The sequence below is a fragment of the Chlamydotis macqueenii genome, chromosome 5, assembly GCF_036417535.1.
Source record: "Chlamydotis macqueenii isolate bChlMac1 chromosome 5, bChlMac1.mat, whole genome shotgun sequence".
NCBI lineage: Eukaryota > Metazoa > Chordata > Aves > Otidiformes > Otididae > Chlamydotis > Chlamydotis macqueenii.
The window spans coordinates 34,357,356-34,379,476 of NC_141560.1; the positions used below are offsets into that span (position 1 = coordinate 34,357,356).

The 22,121-nt window shown below is 39.8% G+C and overlaps 1 protein-coding gene across 5 annotated transcripts in view; it reads right to left on the reverse strand.

The window, feature by feature from the left end:
- MEIS2 (Meis homeobox 2) overlaps nucleotides 1–22,121 on the reverse strand; it is a 174,204-nt gene that overhangs the window by 101,053 nt on the left and 51,030 nt on the right. For all 5 annotated transcript variants that reach the window (XM_086748556.1, XM_086748554.1, XM_086748557.1 and 2 more), the window contains one exon: nucleotides 19,911–20,056. In XM_086748556.1, coding sequence (XP_086604682.1) covers nucleotides 19,911–20,056 — 146 coding nt within the window. The remainder of the gene's footprint in view (nucleotides 1–19,910; nucleotides 20,057–22,121) is intronic.

A 22,121-nucleotide genomic window follows, 5' to 3' on the forward strand; every position in this document is an offset into this window, starting at 1 on the left:
AATATGTATTGCTACCTAAAAATGGTACCTAAATTATACTCAGATGATCTTCAGTGTCCTCACTGAACATACAGTAGTCAATACAGATAAAAAAAATGCTGTGACCAGGCTTTGTTTTAAGTTTATATGACATTTACCTAAATGAGTCAAATTCTTTATCATCAGCTTCTGTCAGAGGACATAGCATTGTGGAGGACATCATAGATACACAGTCACTTGCACAGGCCGTGCAATGACATATGCAAATGACATTTTCCTCTGTGATTTGTACATGCAATATGAATCTCTTTCATATGCAAGTGACATTGTGCAAGAAAGGAGCTTGTGCATTCACATATAGAACACTTGTGCCAGCCTCTGTTATACTGTTACTCGTCCTTGTTGCTAAAATGGCCTAACGGGACCAGAAAGCAGACGGACTTACTCAACTGGAAGGTAGCCAGCGATGCTAGATCTACACCACAGTCCCCAGTGCACTGGCATATCAAAGGAAAAAGAAGAGCTGATCAGATCGCTGTTGCTTTCTGACATCTCCAGCTACCTCTCATCTACAGCAGGGCTGGTGTAGAAAAGGTATCAGTGTCAAGGTGCCATAGCCAGATGTTTCATGGTCACTCTGCTGTGTCTTAGCGATAGCTGAGAATCCAAGTCCTTTAGGTGAAGTGCCTTTATGTGTTAAGGAGATTTCTCTCAATTTGTAGCTGGTGCATGCCTAAATAAACTTGGATGAGTCAGGGAGGAAAGTCAGGTACTATTTCAAACTACTGTATGTACCGTTCATATCACAGTCCCGTTGCGGTGGAGGAAAGAGTTGCAGCTAACATAGCTAAAGGGAAGTAATGATTACACAAAAGCTACTTTTCCAGTTTCATTGTTGTATAAAACTACAGCTACTCCCTGCATTGATTCATTTGCCACCTGAAAGGTCAAGACCTGTTCGCCTTGCCTATGTGAGTAACCACAGTCACTTCAGTGGGTGTAGGTAAATGAACTGAGTAGAACTTGGTCTAAAGCAGAATATAAAAGCATCCTTAAACAGTTCAGTATCAAAGAGGCAGAGCAGGATGATAAAGGTAAGAGAATCCTTTCTAACAAACAGAAAATCTTCGTAAGATGGGCTTGGTGGATGCAGCTCTTCCAGACCCTACAGCATGTCTCTGTCAGGAGGAACCACATTGACTTAAAATTTCTTGGGATAGTCAGTAAACTATGGATAAAGTAATATATCCAGTTTAAGCCTGTGATACTGTACATGTGCAAGTATTTACAATGTCTTAAAAAAATAAGTTAACTCAATGTGGGGATGGAGAGAATGAAAGTAAACTTTTTCAAGAGTGAGTGCTCGATCTGCAGATTGGGTATGGCAAAAAAAAACGGAATTCAAGAGTTTCAGAAGTATCATAACAGATTAGAAAAGGGGTTTCTGGCCAAAACTTTGCTTTTAAAAACTGAAGTGCTTTGAAGTTTGGATTATCGTTAGTTAAATACACGCATACATGAATTAGCAGCAGTAGTAGCGATGCTAGTGAGAATAAAATATCATGTATTAGACAGCATCAGTCTCTGAACCTTCCTAACACCAAAAGAAAATGCATATATCACAGGACCACTGAGACAAAGTAACGCTCAGCCCTAGAGGGCACAGATTTCGTCTTTATGTAAATCAGTGCCTGTCACTGCATGCATGATTCACTGCTCAGAGTGTACTCTTCTGTGACGAATGAGTCCCGCTTAATTTGGCAGTGATTATGCGGGTTGCTGGCCCTCTAAACCCCTTTGAACTTGTAATTGCTGCTGGTTTAAATAATGAACATTAAGGGGAGGTGGATTCATAAAACTGTGGATAATTACAATTTTTTTCTTTTTTCCTTTGTTTTTTTTTTTAATGGAAATAAAAGGCTTCTGAGGCGGCTGATAACTGTATCGTACTAGGCTGTTACCGAAATAAAACTGCAGTCTTGTTCACTCTCAAGGAAGAAAAGGGAATGGAAAGGAGAAGAGGAAAAAAGAGAGGCAGAGGGAGATCTGAATGGCTTGGATGCCAGTAGAAAAGGAGGAGCAATGGCATTCATGAATATTCATAGCTAGTCACATCTGTAGCAGGCTTGCTTTCCACCTTTTTTTCTTTGCAGTTCAACATGGACAAGAAGTGCTAACAAAAGAAGGTGATTCTGCAGTTCTATCAGGCTCCAGGTTTAACCTTTACAGAGCATATGGGTGAACTTTTTTTTCTAAATTTTCAAAGACTCCCATTTTTCAAAAATTGCAAATGCCTTTAACCAAAGGAAGTATTGCCTCTCCCCCCTGCCCCACCCATGCTGCTTTTTAAAAATTATGTTCCTGTAATTATGAATGTGAGGGAATCAGTTGCCAAGGAAGCATGATGTGTAACATGCAGCAAATTTGTTCCTCCTCCCCTTTATGAGCACTTTACTAAATCCTCCAGTATTCTTTGATCCAGTAAAATTTTGATTTGCGTGTGTAATGTATTGAAACAACAACGACAACAAAAATTGTTATTGAGGAGGGGACAGAAGCCAAAGTCAGCCAAGTCAGGCAGCTACTACCCAGAAACAACAAAGAATGAATGATAAATTTAGCAGCCTCATGTTCAATTTTCAAACAACACAGCAGAGATTTATAGCTTTGCTGCTCCCATGGTAAACGAAGCAGCACACAGAAAGCATGTCTGTTTTTGATTTTGCTGTGTTTTCCCCCTTTTTTTTGTTCTTCGCCTATTTGCAGGTTTTTTTTAAAAACTCTACATTTTCTTTATCCTGGTGTGAGATGAATATCAAAGGCCTAGTGCTGTTGGTAAGCCTCCAGCATACAACGGCAGCTCAATGGGATGTTATTAGAACCTGCGTCACAACATGGCAGACTGTGATTAATAGCAACTGTATCAACGGTAGCAACTTCTCAACAACGCCCTCCAGCAGCTCTAAAGGGGCCATGTGAAGAAGAAGGGAGGAAAAAAAAAAAGAAAGAAAAAAAAAAGTCTGCAAGAACTAGCGACTAAGGGTTTGGCTTTGCATGTGATTAGGTTATGTCAGAATTGTGTGACTGCTTTCAACCAGAACATAGTGGGGACATTTACTTAAAAGCATGCTATCAAATACGTGGGCTGATCAGTGTTTTATTTTGCCAGAGCCAATCATGTGAAGAACAGGATCAGAGTGATGGAGAATGAGATACTGAAAAGACCTGCAGTGGTGTTACAGGTATAACGAAGGTTTCCTCCAAATTAAGAAGAAAAGATTTTCCCAACACTTCATGAAAATTTCTAAGAAAACTGCAGGGCTGCTAAGTTTTTCCTGTTCTACATGAAAGAAAGAAGGTTTAATTTTAAAACAAGTGTAAACTGATATCCTTGCTCTCTCTCCTTTTTTAATTTATTTACAGTTTAGAAACTTAGATCCATGCATTAAGAAATATGAAGCTTATTCAAATGTCTTGTTCCATATCAGAAGATACTCTAACAAATGTCCCTAAAGATTCAAATAATCCAAAATTAAGCTGTTCCAACTGTAGCTCAAGAATATATGGTTTGTTCCATAGCAGGCCCAAACTAGAAAATGTAGATGCATGAACGGCTCCTACACATTATCATCTGGATATAAACTTCCAACTCAGAAAGTCTTTAAGCTTCTGCCAGCCAGAAGCTTGGAGGACATACTGGGCCTTCAGGGATCGTCCTATACTTCCACAATTTCTTGGCTCCATCACTGATGACCCTTATGTGGCTCACTGGACTATTGGTCTGGCCAATAGAGTAGACTTTATTTAGTCAAAACAAAGACAAAAACGTTTGTTAAAATACTTTTAAAATATGTAATATTACCTGGTCCTTCTCACAAAACTTTTCTGCTGCTAAGTGGTATTAATTTCTGTTAACAGCATTTAAATAATGATAACCATTCTGCCATCTTCTGTCTCTCAGAAATTAGATGAAAAGGCTGTACTGTCCTCCCTCAGGAGCTGGAATGACATAGTCCAAGTGCTCTGCTGTTGGCCAGTTGTCTTTATCTAATGCTCCTCTCATCCTTAATTGTCACATAGTTAGTTCTACTGAGAAAGCAGGGGTTATCCAGTGTACCGAAGTCTAGAGGCAAAGGAGTGTATACACAATGCTAAAAGTCAACATCTACTAAGCTATAAATAAAAAATAATAAATCTTAACTACATTTAAAAATACAAGCAACTTTTAATTTCTTTCTCAAAAACACCCAACTCGCTCAACAAAGCACTGAAACATGCTGTATTTGTGCCAAAGGCTGTAATACTCTCTTCAACCTGTTTATCTTTGAAAACCATAATTAAGGAGGACAAACTGGTTTATAGACAACTTAAGTTGTAAAAGAATTGCACTCACAATTTTTCTCAAACACTAATTTTCCTTATCTAAGAATCTTGCTTGGTTAAAATCATGGGGCAATTAGCAGTTGAGTGAAGAGATTACTTTCTGTTGCAAAAAGACAGCCAGCCTTTACAAGTTCTACAGATGAATAATTCGGGCGCATTTCTCAGCTGTGTCCAAACGTGAGGAAACCAAATGCTTCTGGTTGTGGCTTTCTGGTCCTGAGGCTGGCCAAGGACTAGTTCACTAGCTAATACCATTTATTGTCAGCTCCCAGGTTTGTTGGAGCACTGTTGTTAAACCTTTTCCACACAAGAATCACCCCAGTAGTTTCATGACTGCCCAGCCACTCTCTTTCACTCAGAAATGAGTGGCAGGAGGTGATAAGACAACTCATTTTTAACAACACATACCTCCAAACCCAGTTGCCTCTGCTAAGAAATACATGATGGTGGCCTCACTACACTGTCCTCGGTGTTCCTTATAATGGAGCAATATCAACACAGAGAAAGCCTCTGACTTCTTAGGCCCTTAAGACACAATTCCACAGACTCAGACAAGTATTTCTCTTTCCAAGCAAAAAAAAGACTAATTGAAGATGGCCTAGGAAAAATCAGCAATGTGGAACAGAGCACTTGTAGAATAACCATCACAATCACACAGTACCACAGTCACTTTTTAGAACAGTGAAGAGAGTGAGCAGCTGGAGAAGTAACAAGTTTATTCCTAATCCTTTTACTGACATTTAGCCAAATACACCAAGATCTGTGAATAGTGTACATGGCACAGCAGAGCCACCACTGAAAGCTCACCACTAAAGATGAAAAAATAGTGTGAGGCATGTAGCCCTCTAGCAGAACTGCAACAGACCAGCAAGTGACCTCTGAGTTCCCTGGGTAGACAGAGGGCCACAAAGCTATGGCAATACGGCTCAGAAAGGCTGATGCCTTTCATAACGGCTTTTCCATAAATCCCTTGTCAGCATTTCCAATTGCAGAAGTTTGCACGGCACTTGAGGATTCTAGGAGGGATGAATGAAAACTGATGAAAGAGGGGAAAAGAGATGTGAAAACCCTCAATTCCCTAAATTTTCATCCCTTGAACCTTTTGTTTTGCTGAGCAATAAACAAATAATCAGTATGAATGTCATTAAAATAATGTTGCTATCTCAGGGTCAAATTCTTATAACAAATGCATGACCTGACTGGCCTGCAGAAACACATTTGAGGACAGTTTGTTCCAATCTTGAATATTGGTGATCTGTAAGTTTGATCTAAACCAAAATTATTACTTCTGCTAGGAACATGGGAAAAGCTGGCACAATGAAAAAGCTGTGACATGAAGCATTTGTTTGGATCAAGTACAACTTACTCCTGTCTTCTGTATCCTCGAGTGTGATTTTCAGAAATAATCAAAACAAAAGTGACAAAACCCAAAAACCACAATGAGCAAACAGCAGCTTTCAAGTGCTGTGGGAACAGAGACGTTTGTTTAAGTAACCACTGTTTAAAAAATGCATACATAGTAACACCAAAATAAACAGCTTGCAATGTTGTTTATTTTAAGATACACAATAGTAATGTAAAGTGCCGCATGCACTGAATTCAGGGTGTACTAGCACTATTTACAGTTCTGAAGAGCAGTAGGAAAACTCAGCTCCATGCCAGAAGACTCCCTGTCCAGAGAGCAAAGGTCAGTACTGGCTGCTTTTGCAGCAGGGAGAATTTCAACATGCAGCCACAGAAGCTCCCGCTCTCTTTTCTCACATAGGTGACTTCTGAACTGCACATCAAAATGCTACGAAAGGCACTTCATGCCAATGGCATCTTTAAAATGGATACACAAGCCCATTACTGGGAAGGATAATTACGAGGGAGAAAAAGAGGTCTTTGCTCTGTCAATTCACTTCTTTAAATATCTTCCAAACAGACCTGACTCACTAGACTATGTTGAGCCAAACAGAAAAAAAATCCCCCAAAAGAGACTACTACTAACAAAACTAAGCAGCGGTGTTCTGAAAAGTGGCTTACTGAACAGATTTGTCCCTGTGTGTCTGAATTGCATTTGATTCTCTGCTGACAAAAAAATGCCATTGACTTCAAACCATACTAGAAGTTTATGTTATTTTTCTTCATAAAGCCAGCCTAGCTATAGGCAAGAAAACCGGACTTTATTCTGGCCACTCTATCGTCTATTTATTATTGTAATTGCATAGATTTACTATTGTAATTGCAACATTACTGTTATTGTATAATCCTTGTGACTGCCAATAAATGAGCCAGAAAGAATCCAACTTGGATCTCAGATCCCAGACTAAATTTGTAATTCTGGCAATGAGGAAAAAAAAAGAAAGCATTTTTCTGCTGTGCAAACTGAGCTCATTTGATCTGAAGTCATTGAGACAAATGTGGAACCCCACAGTTACATTATTATAAAGTAATGTTCAAGAGCACAGTTTCATTTTAAATTCAAAATACAATCTCTTTCTTCTTGATGCTTTTGAGGAAAGCCGTGTGTGAAATTCAGCAGTTTGAGTCAGCAGGCACTCAGTCAATATTTTCTTGGGGTCATTCTGTCTCTCTGAAGGCCCAAGCTTTGTTTTGAATCCTAGAGTCAAATTGCCAAAAAAGTCTGTAAGTGAAAAACAGGTGAAAAGGCCATGTTTTTCACCTGTTTCAGCATTTGGATTTCTGTAAATCCATGATCAACCTCATTTTGCATTAAATTTGCATGAGATCCTTGTCCTTAAAAAATCAACATGGATTTTGAATGCTCAAACAACTTTTGCTGTTTCAGATTGACTTTTCATAAAGCTAATGTCAGAGCAGATGCCAGAAATATTGGGGAACACTAAGCTGGGTAAGGGTTCATTTCAGACTTATACCTTCCCCAGATATTTGTGAAACTTCATATGCTTGAATGGAGAGCAGCATACATATTGTGACACAGTCTCTGTCTCGGAATATCTGAAAGGGAGGTGTTTTTAACATAAGGTCCTCAATACAAACTCGCTTCCTCGTTAGTCTGACAGAGCCCAAGCCTGGCTGATTTTCAGGATCCACTCAAACTCCCAGTGCCTGAAGGAACAGTAATTCAATATTTCTCTTAAGCTTAATTCTTCATTTTGTGTCTCAAGCCCACTTCTACTTTGACTTTGTAAGTTAATTTTGCAATATTTTTTCCACTGACAGATAAATGAAATGTTATTAAAGAAGTTGAAACAAATACAACAAAAACTTAAACCTGAAGAAAGCCAAATTTGGGAAGGCCTCCTTCTGAAAACAGCTCTAATTTCAAGATATTTTTCAGTTTTTAATCATTAATAAGAAAATGTTTGGAAATAGGAGAAATGCTTCAGGCAGTACTACTTTAGTGTAACCCCAGGAATGCAAGATGTTTCTCAGCAGTATTGCTTCAAATGTTTTTCTGGAGCCTAGTTTTAAAAGTACTAAGCAAAGGCACTTCCACAGATTGCTCTACAGTCTCAACGACTGGGGTTTTTTCAGTTGTTGAATTCCATTATTGCTGCAAGGCGTTTTGTTCCCTCTCAGTAATTTCTCCTCTTCTCTGTTTGTAGCCTGTGCTTATTCACCAATTCAGTATGCACATTCTGTGTCTATGGCTAGATCTTACATTTTTGGGACGGATGGGGAGAGCACTGGAAATAACAAAACAGCTCTCATCTCTCTCATCTTTCAGCCTCTGTTACACTTTTTTGGGAATAAGGGCCCTGATAGTCCACGCTCTCCAAACATCCTTCTGTATCTTTCTTAGACTCTCACCAGACTGGCCTCAGGCTAGTTTCACAATCATCAAGAAAAAAACCAGTCCTGATGTTCAGCATGAGATCATAACGCGGTGATCTCACTCTGAACATTACCTTTCACTACAGCAGCTCTATTGACTTCTTTGCTTAGAACAGTTTGAATTTCCCACCAGCTCAGCTGTGTGATATTTGGCCTCTTTTAGGCAAGATACCTTTTCGCCAAGTGAGCCTACAGGGTGCTGAGTAGAGAGCTCATGAGCCCCCAGGCCTTGTTTGAAAGAGTTTTCAGTCTCAGCAAGAAGTTTGCTGCAGCGCTTGTTCGGGAGGCAGCAGAGCACGTTACAGCATTGCCAAGCTGGAGAGCACAGGGTCACCTTCTCAGCTGGGGCTTTCAGTAGGATTCGGATCCCAGGAGCTAAACTCGGGATAGTTTAACAGTTCCAGGGTTACATTTATTTGTACCCATGCTGGCAAAACACCACAGTCTTTTTTGTTTGTAGACATTTTGTTTTCCTGCTGAACATATAGTTTTGCACTGTTTCATACTGGGATTTAATCTCCTTTGCAAGCATTACTGCTCTCTAAATGGACAGCTTTGGGGAAGAAATGAGAGAGAATGAGACAAGAGCCTTTTTTTTTTTCTCTGAAGATTGTTGGCATCCAAGAGCATTGTGGGATATAAGTTCAGGTTTCACAGAGCCAGGACAGCTAAGATTAATTATAGCAGTGAAGTGTCTGCAAACGCCTAGGGTAGATATGCACTAAGTAGTGGGATTTTTCTGGTCTGAGAAGGGTTTGCTTGGCATTTAATGGCCACCATACAACACATTCATACAAAGTAGGCCATTTAAAACTGAGATGTAAGTAGGCATGCTATGTGGAACAATGTGGGCTTCTCCGGATTGTCCTAAAACTCTGCAGCTCATCCCACCATCCACAGCAAAGTTCATAGCAACTCAGAAAGCACCTCTCTTTCCTAAGAGATGTTAGTTCATGCAGTGAAGTGTCCATGTGGAACTGGAAGAAACAGAACTGAAGAGAGACAGACCAAGTAACACAACTCTCAGAATAGTCTGCTGAAACAGTAAAGGAGGGTAGAAGGGAGAAGTAAATTGAATTCTTTTCTCTCTTTTTGTTGTTCACAACAATTAACCTTTTTTTTTCACGTATGTTTCCATTTCATTTCCTACCTTGTATCTGAAAGAGATCGTCAGAATACCTATCCCTTTATAACTGAAATTGAAGCACCCTTTAAACACTTAGGTTTTTATGTGATTCATCAAATTAACCAACTTGCCTTGCAATTTAGGAGTGCCACCGTTTCTATGCACCTACGCATTCCTACGCACCATTCCTTTGCTGACTCCCCCAAATACACACGTCACTTTTCTGACCACATAATGCTCCTTATTCCTGTTCTTATCACACATATAATGACCTTTCTCAGTATCCACATTCTATAGCCCTGAATAGTCCATTTGTGGACTATCAAAACAGCTGTCAGCTGTCTGCATGTGCTCCTCAGTAGGCAGGGAGCTTCCCAACATGAATCAGGGACTTTGCAGAAGCCTTTCTGTCCCTTATTCTTCACTCCAGGTCACTCTCTTGTTTCCCAGTTCTTCATTCCCACAAGTGGGATGCACAAGTGGGAAGCACCTGGATGAATCAAAGGAGGCAGCAGAAGGATCAGAACTGCCTGGAAAGCTTCCAAAGTCCTATTTCACATCAGGAAACTCCCTGGTCTGTTGAGGAGGGGAACATCCACTAGCGGCTTCATGAAATACAAAGACGCATTTGTTAATGCTATTGCACTCCCTTTATTTGGACTCTTGACCCCGGGCCAGCAGTTGATGCCCAAGGTTCTTCATCTTGCTACTTTCTGGGAAAGATTTTTTTATACCATTTGCATGCAATAATCACCACTTCAGGTCACCAGCAAGGAAAGGACCTGACAAACAAAAATAACTCAAGCCCAAGCCACTTGAGCTAAAGTAGCTTGCAGCAATCAAATGCTGTTGTCTTTAGTGTAGACCAGAAAGGATGCAACACTCTTAATTTTTTATTAAATGATCTCTCATAAAGAGAAAACCATCCTGAACTCTTAAAGTCTACAGAAGTTCAAGTATTTGTCCAAGCATTGCATGACTACCATGTTAGTTCAGCAGCAGGATAAAACCACAACAGAAGTGCAGGCCTCTGTAATTCAGCTGATGCTAAGTATAAGACACAGGTCTCATGCAGAGTTTTTCATCTCTAAATATCAAAGGCCCTCCGAAAAGCAGCCACCATCATTATGTGGATTTTTTTCCCTCATTTTGCTCTTTAAAGAGGGAAACGGAGGCATGGTGTCTTGCCATGGTCACAGCTAGAAACGGAACTGAAATCTCCCCGTGCCTGCTAGAGCTCACTGGTGCTAAGGCATCTAAGGCATCCTGGGGACAACAGTGAAGGTTCAGCAACAAGAGAATGTGACAAATAGCTGAGCACTCAAGAAATTTGTCTTTCTATCAAAAAATAGGGGATCCTTGAAAGACTTGTTAAGTATACATTGTGAATAAAGTGGCTGTAGTGTTTAATGCTTACTAAGATGCAAAATTGTGTTTGTCTGTCTGTCTCCTGTTAGGATTTCACTGCTCCATCTTGCCTGGCTTTTTCAAAGTGATCAGAGTTCCACTGGAATTAAAGGAAGCAGGACTGAGAGGTACAGACTGTTAGGTATTAATCCGTGAATTATCTGCAAATATTTGAACACAGAGGAATTAAACCTGCAATTTTTACCTTACCTGGAAGGAAAGAGAACTGCTTCTATAAAGATACGTGTACGTCCACAGAATATCAACTAACAATGCAGCTTACATTGTCTTTGGGGTTTTTTTAATCAGCATAACAAGCTTCAAAGTAGTGTAGACTAGGCCATGATCTTACAAAAACCTACTCCTTTTATGTACTTAGTATACGTTAAGAAAGTGAACAGGAGCTTTCCTACTGGTATGCAGTTTAATCAGATATTATTTCCACAGTATATCCACTTTACAGTATCAAGCTGCCACTTTGAAATGTACCTCAGACCAAATAAAAGCTTGATCCAGATGACAGCCAAATTTCCATAGCATTAAACAAATTAATATACGCAGATTTCTTAAAAACACTAAGCTAAAATATTTGCTGCTGTTTACTTGGCTACTCTGATTTGTTGTGCTGGGATTGTAAGAGTATGTCATGAGATGTTAAACATTTTATGGACATAAATAGTCAACTGCTAGAAATAAAATACATGTTTTGAACTGCCATCCTAAAAAGGTAAACCTAAGATTTAAAAAAATCTTTATGGCATTATACAGTGAGTTGACAACTATCCTCCAGTATTAGACAAAACAACTGAAATTAGTTCTGGCAGATTTGGGGCTAGCAGTTAAAAATAAAAATAGCCAATGTAAAAGCATGAAAACTGTATTGCCATTATGCTTAAAGACAATAATAAATCTTTAAAGATGTAAATGATTGCTTTGGATACTACAAACGACTGCTGCCAATCAACTCTAAAATATGTAATGCATGGTATTCTAAGTATCCTAACTCAAGGCAAACTCCACAACACCACAAGTAATATTGTCTGCCATAAACTACTCTCTTCACTAGGCAACAATAAGAACTGACATCTCCCTTTCTTAGCAGTTGTGGAACTGTTGGCAGAAACATGCTTTTTTTTTACAGTATAACTAATTTTACAGAAAACTTCTTTGAAACCAATTACTCTGCTCATGCATCTTGAAAGGAAAGGTCTTAAATAAACATGTCCTGAGGCAAAACTGAGAGGCACTATCACTTTGCATAAACAACAGCAATTGCTTTTTTCCTAAAAATATATTTTATATATAAGTATACTCATGTGCACACCCCGTAGAGAAAGGGAAGAACCACGAGTTTTCTGGTGACAACTGTTTCAGGTAGTGGAACTTGAAGATACACAAAAGAATTCTCACCTCCAGCTGACTGTGATCTTGATTTTCAAAGGCTGCAGTGCACAACATTTATTAGTGCAACGTTCTTGGAGTGTTTAAGCAGTATTTGTATTTGCATCTACTTTAGTTAAATACCCTTTTACCTTGCAAGCCTCGAAGCCACAACTCTATATAAATGAATTCTTGTCACTACCACTTCCTTGTTTCAATTACTTTAAGGACTTCATTACTTGGACTTTGGTAGTCTTTCTTCTTTTCTTTTCATTTAATTCCTATACTGACTCTGCAAAGCTTTGTAATCTGACAATAACAACCAGAAAACACCGGTGGCTGATCCTATCTTTCACCAGGCCACATTCAGCTTGCTTAGTTGAGGCTTTTTAATCAAGTCTCAACTAAAATCATGCAAATGTTTTGCATTACACTCTGTTCTAAGTAATTCCCTGTCTGAAAAAGGCAGGTAAAACATTAAATTGGGAAGTTAGCCACATTATCTGGTGGTTTGGCAGTGGCTGACCTCATATGCCACATGAATGAAATTCACCTCGCTGCAGCCCTGACACGCTGTCTTGCCTGTTGAGGAGGAGGAGGAGGCAAAAATGGGCAGAGAGGTGCAAAACAAAAAAGGAGAGGTGAAGGTAAAGCATAACTAGCTAACATCAGATAGAGTACTGTGAAAAACTATCATAGCAGGCCTGGAAAAGGACCATTAGGGAGGCTCAAGAGCCTAAGTCGTCCTGCTAGCACCGCCAAAGGACTTTGCTGCAGCCCCTCAAGCCTGCCAGGGATTTAGGGAGGGAAAGGGGACGATGGGGAAGGGAGAGCCAGAGGGGAAGGGTGGAGCACTTCATTTGCTCATCCCTGGCAGGATTTGCAATTTCGGGGATTGTTTGGTGTGTTTGTGTGTGTATGCATGTGTGTGAATTTCACCCTATATATAACTTGGAATCTTATTAGATAACAACTTGGTGACACTGCAAATCCAGTATTTCTCAGAGTGCTATTTCTGAAGCTGAAACACACAACATATTTTGATCTCCAGAGAAGTACAATAAAGATCCCCACTTCAAAATAAAACAAAAAGTTAAAAAAAAAAACCAAAACCCCAAACGACACACAAACCGAAATTCACATGTAATAATTTCCAGGCGGACTTCCTGTGATTGTATCTGATTATTTAAATTTCGGACTGTCTCTTTAATTTGAGAAGCGGGGAGAGAGGCGACAGATGGCAGACAGAATTGACTTATGTCCTCTATTCTTCTGCAGAAGAAGGGGGAGTGCAGAAAGTTTGATCGAGGCAGAAGCTACAGTACGCAGACCTGGCTATAACTATCTAATAGGTCTTTTGACGGATCGGTTCGGAATATTTAGGTTTTTTTCTCCCCCAGACAGGCTTTGTAACAAACCCACGGTCCTGGAGGTTGCCATGGGTGACGAGAGCACTTACATCCAGTCCCAACTACAAATAAGCACATGACAAATGGGCCCGGAGCTCTCCGACAGCCCTGAACCTTGGTGACCCCCTAAAATACCCAGCCTGCACATACCCACGCCCCCCAAAAAAAAGCATTACCGAGTATATTTTTTAAAATTGAAAGCTTGCACTTAATTGGAAACACTGCCATGTAACCAAAATGCTTAGGACAGCATGTACAAGTAAAAATAAATCACGCAGCATTGTTATTTAATGCACTGTGACATCATTTCCTGAAATTAAACAGAGATGACACAGATTCAGACAGTCCCTGCTAAGGTTCAGTTCAAACAATTCACAGATGTTTTCCTCCAGCCAGCAGAAAACAATGCGGGACTTAAAGCACTCCTCTCCCTCTGCTCCTCTCCCTCTCCCGCTCCCCAGCCTTTTTGCTGGTACGAGGAGGTATGGCAGTTTTAGAATACATGCTCCCGCAAAAATATTCTTTTTTTAATTTAATTACTCAGGCTGTTGTACTAAATAGATGGATCATTGTGTCACAAAAGCATCAATTTTTCAGAAGAAATAACAGATGTCTATGTAACAATGATTAGATTAACCACTCCCAGACAAAGCTAGCTTTTGAGGCCCACACACCCCATGACCCCAGGTTCCCTCTTCTGTAGGGGGTGGATGTAGAAATGTCAGATCTAATCTCAGATTCCATTTTTAAAACAAACAAAGCCCAACCCCCACCCCATTTCAGCTCTTTTCTTTTAAGATTGTGGTTTTAAAAGGTATCTGAACGTTCAGTCTGTTACTAAATCTTTGGGACGGATTTTGCAGCTGAGGACTAGGAGCACTCAGATATTGAAACCTTTTGGCCTGGGATCAGAAGCGGCATTTTTAGAAAGATTTCCAGTTTTATTCTGTCCAGGCTGGTGACGCCGTAGCACAAGCAGGCAGGCAGGACAGGAGGGGGATGCCGGTGACATTAGGCAGGGCTACGCTACCTCCAGAAACAAAAACAAATGCTGACAGCAGCCCTCAGCTCTTCTGGTGAGTGACCAGAGCAACTGTGGGGTACGAAAACACACAGCTCCATCACCTTGAGGATAAGTCATGGGAATGTAATGTTCAGGTACTGATTTTTCTTTAGCATTAGGGTGAAATCATTTAACCTCTCCTCACAAAGTTTACCCAGATGAAAAATGAACGCAATATTCTTTTGCAGGATGTGTTTCCAACTGGGCAGTGTTTGTACAGTCTGAGAGGTCTGTCCTACACCAGCAGGCAACTTATTACCTGGCTGCAAACTCAGCACGCAGTCAGCCCTGCCTAAAAAGCAGACCTGGAATAAAACGGCACCTTAGGCTCCTCCGACTCACTGACTACATGGTGCACTGAAGCGGAAATGGCAGCCATGCGAACCCACATGCAGGTCATTTTACAGGAGAATCAGAGGACATCCTCCATCTCCTCAGTGTACCCTGGGAGCGTATGGCACGTTCCAATGCGGTCCAACACAATTCACCAGAATGTCTTCACACTCCTGCATTTTCTTGAGTCTCCCAGCCTTCTCATCACCATTTTAACTAGACAAAGATCTGTTGTAGTTTCAGTTTTGCTTTTGTTTTCTTAAAGTATAACATAAACATCAATATGAAGAATGCTTCTCCTGGATCAAGACTGAGGAAAGCTTTTCTTTTACTGTTTGATATGAAAGTAAGCTGTTCAGTGTGAAGTTCAACAGCCAGCTATGTTCCTAACCCTTCTTTAGGTATTATTCTTAAAATGGGAGGAGATATTTATGAAGGTGGGATGGTTTCAACTATTTTGAAAGCTTGCTGCAGGATTGGCTTTGGTTGATAACATTCATCTGTAGGATCAAATCTAATGAATAAATAAAATAGCTGCCCTGTATAAAAGGCTTGGTAAGCCATTCATCAAAATATGATAGAGATACATTATATTCTCAGATACACTTACATTAATGCAGAAAAAAAAAATCTGTTTCAGTAAGGCTATTCATATTATCCAATCTGGTCACTTGAATATGGCAAGTTAAGAAACTTAATTCAGGTAAGTATAAAAGCTGTGGCTGCTTCATTTTAACATATGCCACTAGTACCTACTCTAGCCTGACACTGAAGCAGATAAAACCAGAATCTACTCTACAAGAGACTGTGTAAAGTGCAAGATTTTCAGCCAAAATATTGTGGAAATCAGGCTAAAATGACACTGTCCAAACTAATATTAGGGGACAGAACTTAAGCTAGAAAAAAAAAAAAGCAAAAAAAAATCAGCTCAACCCACTGACTTCAGAGGAGCCATCCCAAATACTGGGAATCTGGCAATGTCATAAAAAAGGTTTAGTTTGCAGGCTACCATTGGTATACCTGGAACTTTTAGTTAAGATATACATCTTCTTGCAGACTGTAACAAAAGAAGCAACTAAAATAGAATTTCAGTAAAGGGCATCACTCCAGGTAAGTGTCAAAGAATAAACGCATCTCTGTTCTACCAGCTTTGTGAAAGAGGGGAAAAGACCACTGAATGTAGCAAAAGTGTAGTTCTTCATACACTGTGCTGCAGCGAGGGATGAACTACCAGAGGTACAAGTCCATAGAATGGTATAATTACTTCCTTTGTAACTTTGCTCTCTTCTGATTATGTACATACATTTTAAAGGTCCTCCATCTTTCAAAAGGGCATGGAAGGAGGGGGGGCTGCTCTGTATAGCTGCTAGCAAGAAATCCTAATCTCAACATTGGTGTAAGCTAGAGGTGTCTATACATTTGAGCACTTCCTGTTTTCACTCGGCGATCAAATATGTTCTTTGCAGGGCAAATAGGGGAGCACTTGAGGGAGGAAAGTAGAGATGTCTGAGAGGCTAATTGAGTGTACTAAGGACTCCTTGGCATAGAGGAAAAGGAGTCTTCCAAAGCTATGAATAAACTCTCGGCTTGGGTCAGATTTCTTGCTGTTTCTTTTCTTTAACCACCTTTGAACTCAAATAAAAACAGCCTTAATGTCAGGTTTACCTTTCTGATGTCGTAATCTTTGTGTACTATTGAAAAGCTTATACTACCAGACTAGGATTTCCTCTACTTTCTTAAACACTGGATATTATCCAGAAAAAGCATACACATTTCCAACCAATTCATCCTCAGGTCTTTCATCTTCCAGTACTGTTGTAATTCCAAATGTAAGACAGAGCTCAGTAAGTGAACAAGAACATGACAGAAGGTCCTACTTCTTGCATTTGATTTCCAACAATAAAAAACATGCATGTGTATCCCATTTCAAATATAATTAAAGTTACGGGAAAATGGAAGCTGTGATAGGGGTTAGAAATTGTTCTGAAAGACACAGCCTGTCAGATACAGTCATTCTACATCAAAGTTCAAGTGCCTGTCTCTTCAAAAAAGCCACTTCGGCAATTCAATTTTTTAAAATCAGCTACCTTACAAGTTTGCAAACTGATTGACTAAAGGAAAAAAAAATAGCATTTTATTTAAAATCATAAGTAAATACAATTAGTCAGAGCTGAGTTACTCACTTTGAATTTGATAGTCTAAAGGAATCTCAAGTTTAATCCACACTATAAGAGATGGACTGCCACTGCCTTTCCTTCCAGGGAAACCAGAGGTTAATGATTTTTGTCATATTGAGACTAACAGCTAACAATTGCTACAGTTGGCCTTTAGTTTTTTATTTGTCCTTTTGAGGTATTCAGAATAGGTGACAATGGCTTGCAGTTGAGAACATATGTAGAGAGACCCCTGTGGCTTATGGAAAAGTTGTTCCATGCTGGTTGGGTGTTGGAAAAAAAAAAAATACAACCAGAGTTCTTTTATGTTCCTCTCCTTAATGAATGCATGAATGTCAAAATGTACCAATGGCCCATTCAGGGGGCAAAGCCTAAGCAGCTCCTTCTTTAAGAACACATCCTGAGATGTAAAATACATTTGCTTAACAAATTAAAATAATGAGATAATTCAATTAGTTTCTTTAAAAAAAAAAAAAAGAGAGAGAGAGAAAGAAAAAAGGGTACATCAGGGGATTATTGTAGTACAAGAACAGGTCATACAGCACAAAGGAGGAACAAACCAGTTTGAAATAAGGTTAGAGTAGTAATGAAGGAATGTACATTGAATCATGGACCACCATTGTAAAGATATTTACTTGAAACAATAAAATTGTACATCACAGATTCCCCTGTTCTGGCTCAGCCAGCGCTGCACTTTGAATGGACAAGCTAATTTGAGAAAAAGTGCAAGATCTTTAAAAGAAAGGAGTTCTCTTCCTTCCCTGCATGTGTTTATGGCAAGAATCTTTCTGAATTTACATTGCACTGGTCAGGGGTCTCCATTATCAGTTTGCAGGTCTGAGAATTACAGCACAGTAAATCTTTCAACACCTGCAAACTCATTAAAGCTTGGACGGTAAAAGGTTTGGGGCTTTTTTGTGTTCATTTAATTTGATTTTTGTGAGGCCATCCTCACCAGTGATGGCAAATTTCCTCAATTCATGCGGGATGGAGAGGGTCAGGAGAGAGGGGATGGAAACAAGGAAAAGGGATTTCAAAAAGCCAGGAAGACTTTCCTCAAGAGAAGCGAGAGGCAGTTGATTGTTTAATAAGCATGTGTTGAATGCTTTCAAGGAGCACGTGAGAAAGGGAAGCAGGAAGAAAAAAAAAACCAAGATATCATAAATTTCATAAGAGGAAATGGAGTTAACGTGGAGACCTGTACAAAACGAACTGGTTTATTTGTGGCCCTGCTTTTTGCTGTCTGCCTGCACTACTCCTCTAAAGATACTCTACAGCTAAATGAAAAACCTTCCACTCACACTCACTCGACTTCCAAATTAAAAACATTTTACAGGTTAGTAAATCTCCAGCTGAGGTGATGTAGCAAAGAACAGCTGTGAAGTAATTTTGATAATGATGAGAATAATAAGCACATGGCAAGGTTCAGGGCTTTGCTGTTGCAGCTTCAGTGCTCCTGAATAGATAAAAGTGATTAAATACTCCTGATTATCCCTGACCAATATGTAATGGATTTACAGCCCTTTCAATTAGTCAGTATTTGCTTAGGACTCATTATTTTGTCTTTGGTTAAGTAATCAGCCCAGAGACTCATGTTCTGTCTAATTCCTCTGAGCCAAGTGGGTACAGGGCACCTGACCTTTGAAATGGCCATAGCTTGGAGGCAGGAATAACCACTACTCCAGCAGAGACACTGGCTATTCCAGCTAATCCTGACCCCACAGGCCAGATCAATGCACCTTAGTTTGCTACTAATGTCCTTACATCAAAATGATGGTTTAGAAATGTGGATCTATCGCTCCCCTCTTTAGCTGTGCTGCTAGCAGAGGAGTTCAATAGCCCCTATCATAAATAAATTGGGTACCTTGTCCTGAAATCATTGCACTGTAACCAACGTCAGCTACTGTGGAAATGTATAAAACTTTCATAGAAGAAGAGGTAGTTAATAACAGTTAGCATTTTAAGCCTTATCAAATGAGAAGCAATTTTACAATGAGAGGAAGAGGAAAATCAATTGATAATTTTACCAGTTTCCATTATTTCCCACATGAAGTTAACCACAAAGTGTGCTACTAGGTTTTCTGTTTTGATGCCTAAGTGAAGCTACAATAGTCAACAGAACACCAACACACAAAACCAACTGCAGGCAGGAGGATAAAGATAGCCCAGGGAAAGCACTGCTTTTTCACATATTTAATCTCTCTCCCCCAAATGTGAATATGGATAGCATTTAACAGAATGGACTTGAAGAGAAGCTGAAAAGGTGCTTATTCTCTCTGTTACGCAACTGAAGAATTAGAAAACCTGTAGGCCTTCTACATTTCTCACAGAAAGTAACAATGACAAATTTGCAAGCTGCTGCCTTGACTTCTCAAACATCCACAGCCTACGTCAGCTCACACAGACTGGGGCTCCCTCTTCCACCACGTACACGTGAAGTTTGTGTAAACAGAGGACAGCAATAAAGAATCCAGAAGGCAGAGCTTTATCTATGCTAAAGCAAGAAACCCCCTTTTCTGTCCTTAAGAACGTTTTGAATAGTTCAAAGTAAAAAATGGTCACTTTCTATGTAGGTGTTGTTCCATGCTACGGCTTTGTACTCTCTCTATCTTTCTCTTTCTATAGACATGTATGTGTGCATATATATGCACACATATATATACATAGGTTTCTTTCAGATTTGTCATGATTCCAAGAGCCAAGAGAAAAAAAAATCTAGGAAAAAAAAAAAAGCAAAAATTATTGAGCCCTAATAATGGTCCAAAAATTATGGGCACAATTGATTTCTAAAAACAACGAATAAACCTCATTAGGCACACGAATAGAAATCTATTTTGGTTTTGGGCACCACTTACTGTGAGATGCTGGAAAAGCCACGCTCTCATGATATTTGTTGCTACTTTGGGGAAAATGCCTCTTTTCTTCTGACGCTTTTTGTCCTTGTCTGGGTCATCGTCATCCCCTGTACCAGGTGAGGCTACACTGTTGTCTAAACCGTCTCCTACAACAAAGAGAAAAACAGGAAGGAGGAGACATTTAATGAACAAAATACAGAAGCCAAGAAGTATCATTAATTACCAAGATACTACTGCAGTTGTATTTTGATTTGCTAGATCAGGCACATACAGTTTCTCATTATATATGAGTGCTAATAGAAATATGTAAAAATTAGAAACCATGTCACTCCAAATACTAATTTTGCATTTCACACATGTATATATCATTAATTCAATTACAATTGTGTGCTTGACATAGTGCAATAGCTCTTTGTCAATTATGGGATTCAATGTGGGAAAACCTGCCACAAGAAAACCCATTCACTGTAAATGCATCCCTACAACCATTCTGAATACGTACTATAAGTAATCAAGTTAAATGTTCTGTAGTCTATATATTCGAGGCCCTCTGCAGAGGTGGCAGTAACCGTGTCACCGTTCAGTGCACATAACACACTGTCAGATGAGCCCCTCCCCGTAACCATCACCTCCCAGCACACATACATACGCACGCACAAACACGTATACCTAGCGCGACCCTGCATATAGCATTTGCATGACATGAAAACTTCTACATCTCTGCATCAGTGATTATTATCATTAAAAAAAAAAGATGCACATCAAGGTAGAGCTCTCACTTAATCAGAACTTTCCATCAACATCTTTCTCTTCTGTGCTTTTCCCTGGCATTAATTGTGCATTAGCAAAAATCATTTACTTTTAACAGTCATAGTTATTTTTTCTTGCCCTCCAGCAAAAATGCCTTGAAAGCCTGCCTGGAGGGCATCTAAATTATGTATCTGAAAAACTCTTCTGGCAAGGCATTGCAGGACCTCTACTTTCTTAAAATTCATACGAGCACGTCTTCCTGTTTTTGGGAAGGCATCAATCAAGAGCAGCAATATATGCCATATTCCTACATTAATATTTGAACTAATAACTTTAAAAAAAGGAAAGAAACAAGATCCGACTTGTGGCATAATCAAATGCAAAATAAATGAAGAATACTGGGACAGCACTGAGACTTTATAGATTGCTGTGTTTTCCTTACACATCATTAGCCCGGAGCCACACGAAAGAGGAAAACAGAGAAGTGGAGAGTTTATGCTCCCTGCTGGTGTTTAAGAAGCCGAGGTCCTGGAAGGACATCTGGGAATTGTGCTGAGACGGTGGTTTTTGTAATTTAAGAATAGACATTCATTAGCAGTAAATGCCATAAATCCCATGCTAAGTAAAAACCTTGTCCAAGAAAGCCTAAAACAATAAACTCTGTGCTCAATGTAGCCTGAGCTAGACGCTCCATAGCTTCCTGAGGAATGCTATAGATTCACGAGCTAATTCCTATAGCCTTGTCTAGCTCTGTAGTGCTACTAAACGAAATACGTTGCTGCTACATACAGTCCATTTGCTTCAAAACTTGCATTTCAGCTCCATCTTCCCTCCCGTGCCAGATCACCCTTTTTCCACTACCTCCCCTCTGAAATACCAACCCTTTTGGACCGGGGAGACAGAAAAAGCCACAGCAAAGAGCTGCCAGATTAATTTTATTGACATTTCCATTTTCACTGCAATGTGATACCCTCCATCACATGGAAGAGATGACCCTCACTATTTACAGACTGACAGGCCACTTCATTACAACCACCCTGCCCCAAGGCAGAGCAGCTCCTTTCCATCTGCCCAAACACCAGAGCAAGACCCTGAAGTCACTGCTCTCTTTCTCATGCTTCTTTTCTTTTTTTTTTCTTTTTTTTTTCTTTTTTTTTTTTCTTTTTGTTTGTTTCTGTTAACGACAGAGAGAGTCGAATCAGAGCAAACTAATCGAAGAGCTTACGGAAGCCCTATACGCTGTAACCAACTGTTCATTTTGCAAGATGCTGGTTATTCAGAAAGCGCTCCCATCCTTTGCCCCCTCCCCCCGACACATCCTACCCTACCCGGCTCTCTCTCACACACACACGTACACGCACGCACACACACACACACTTTCCACTATGCCAAGGAACTGCTGCAAGGCAAATTCTCACAAACACTAATGGCTTCTGACTGCTCCTTGGCAACCCCAGCATT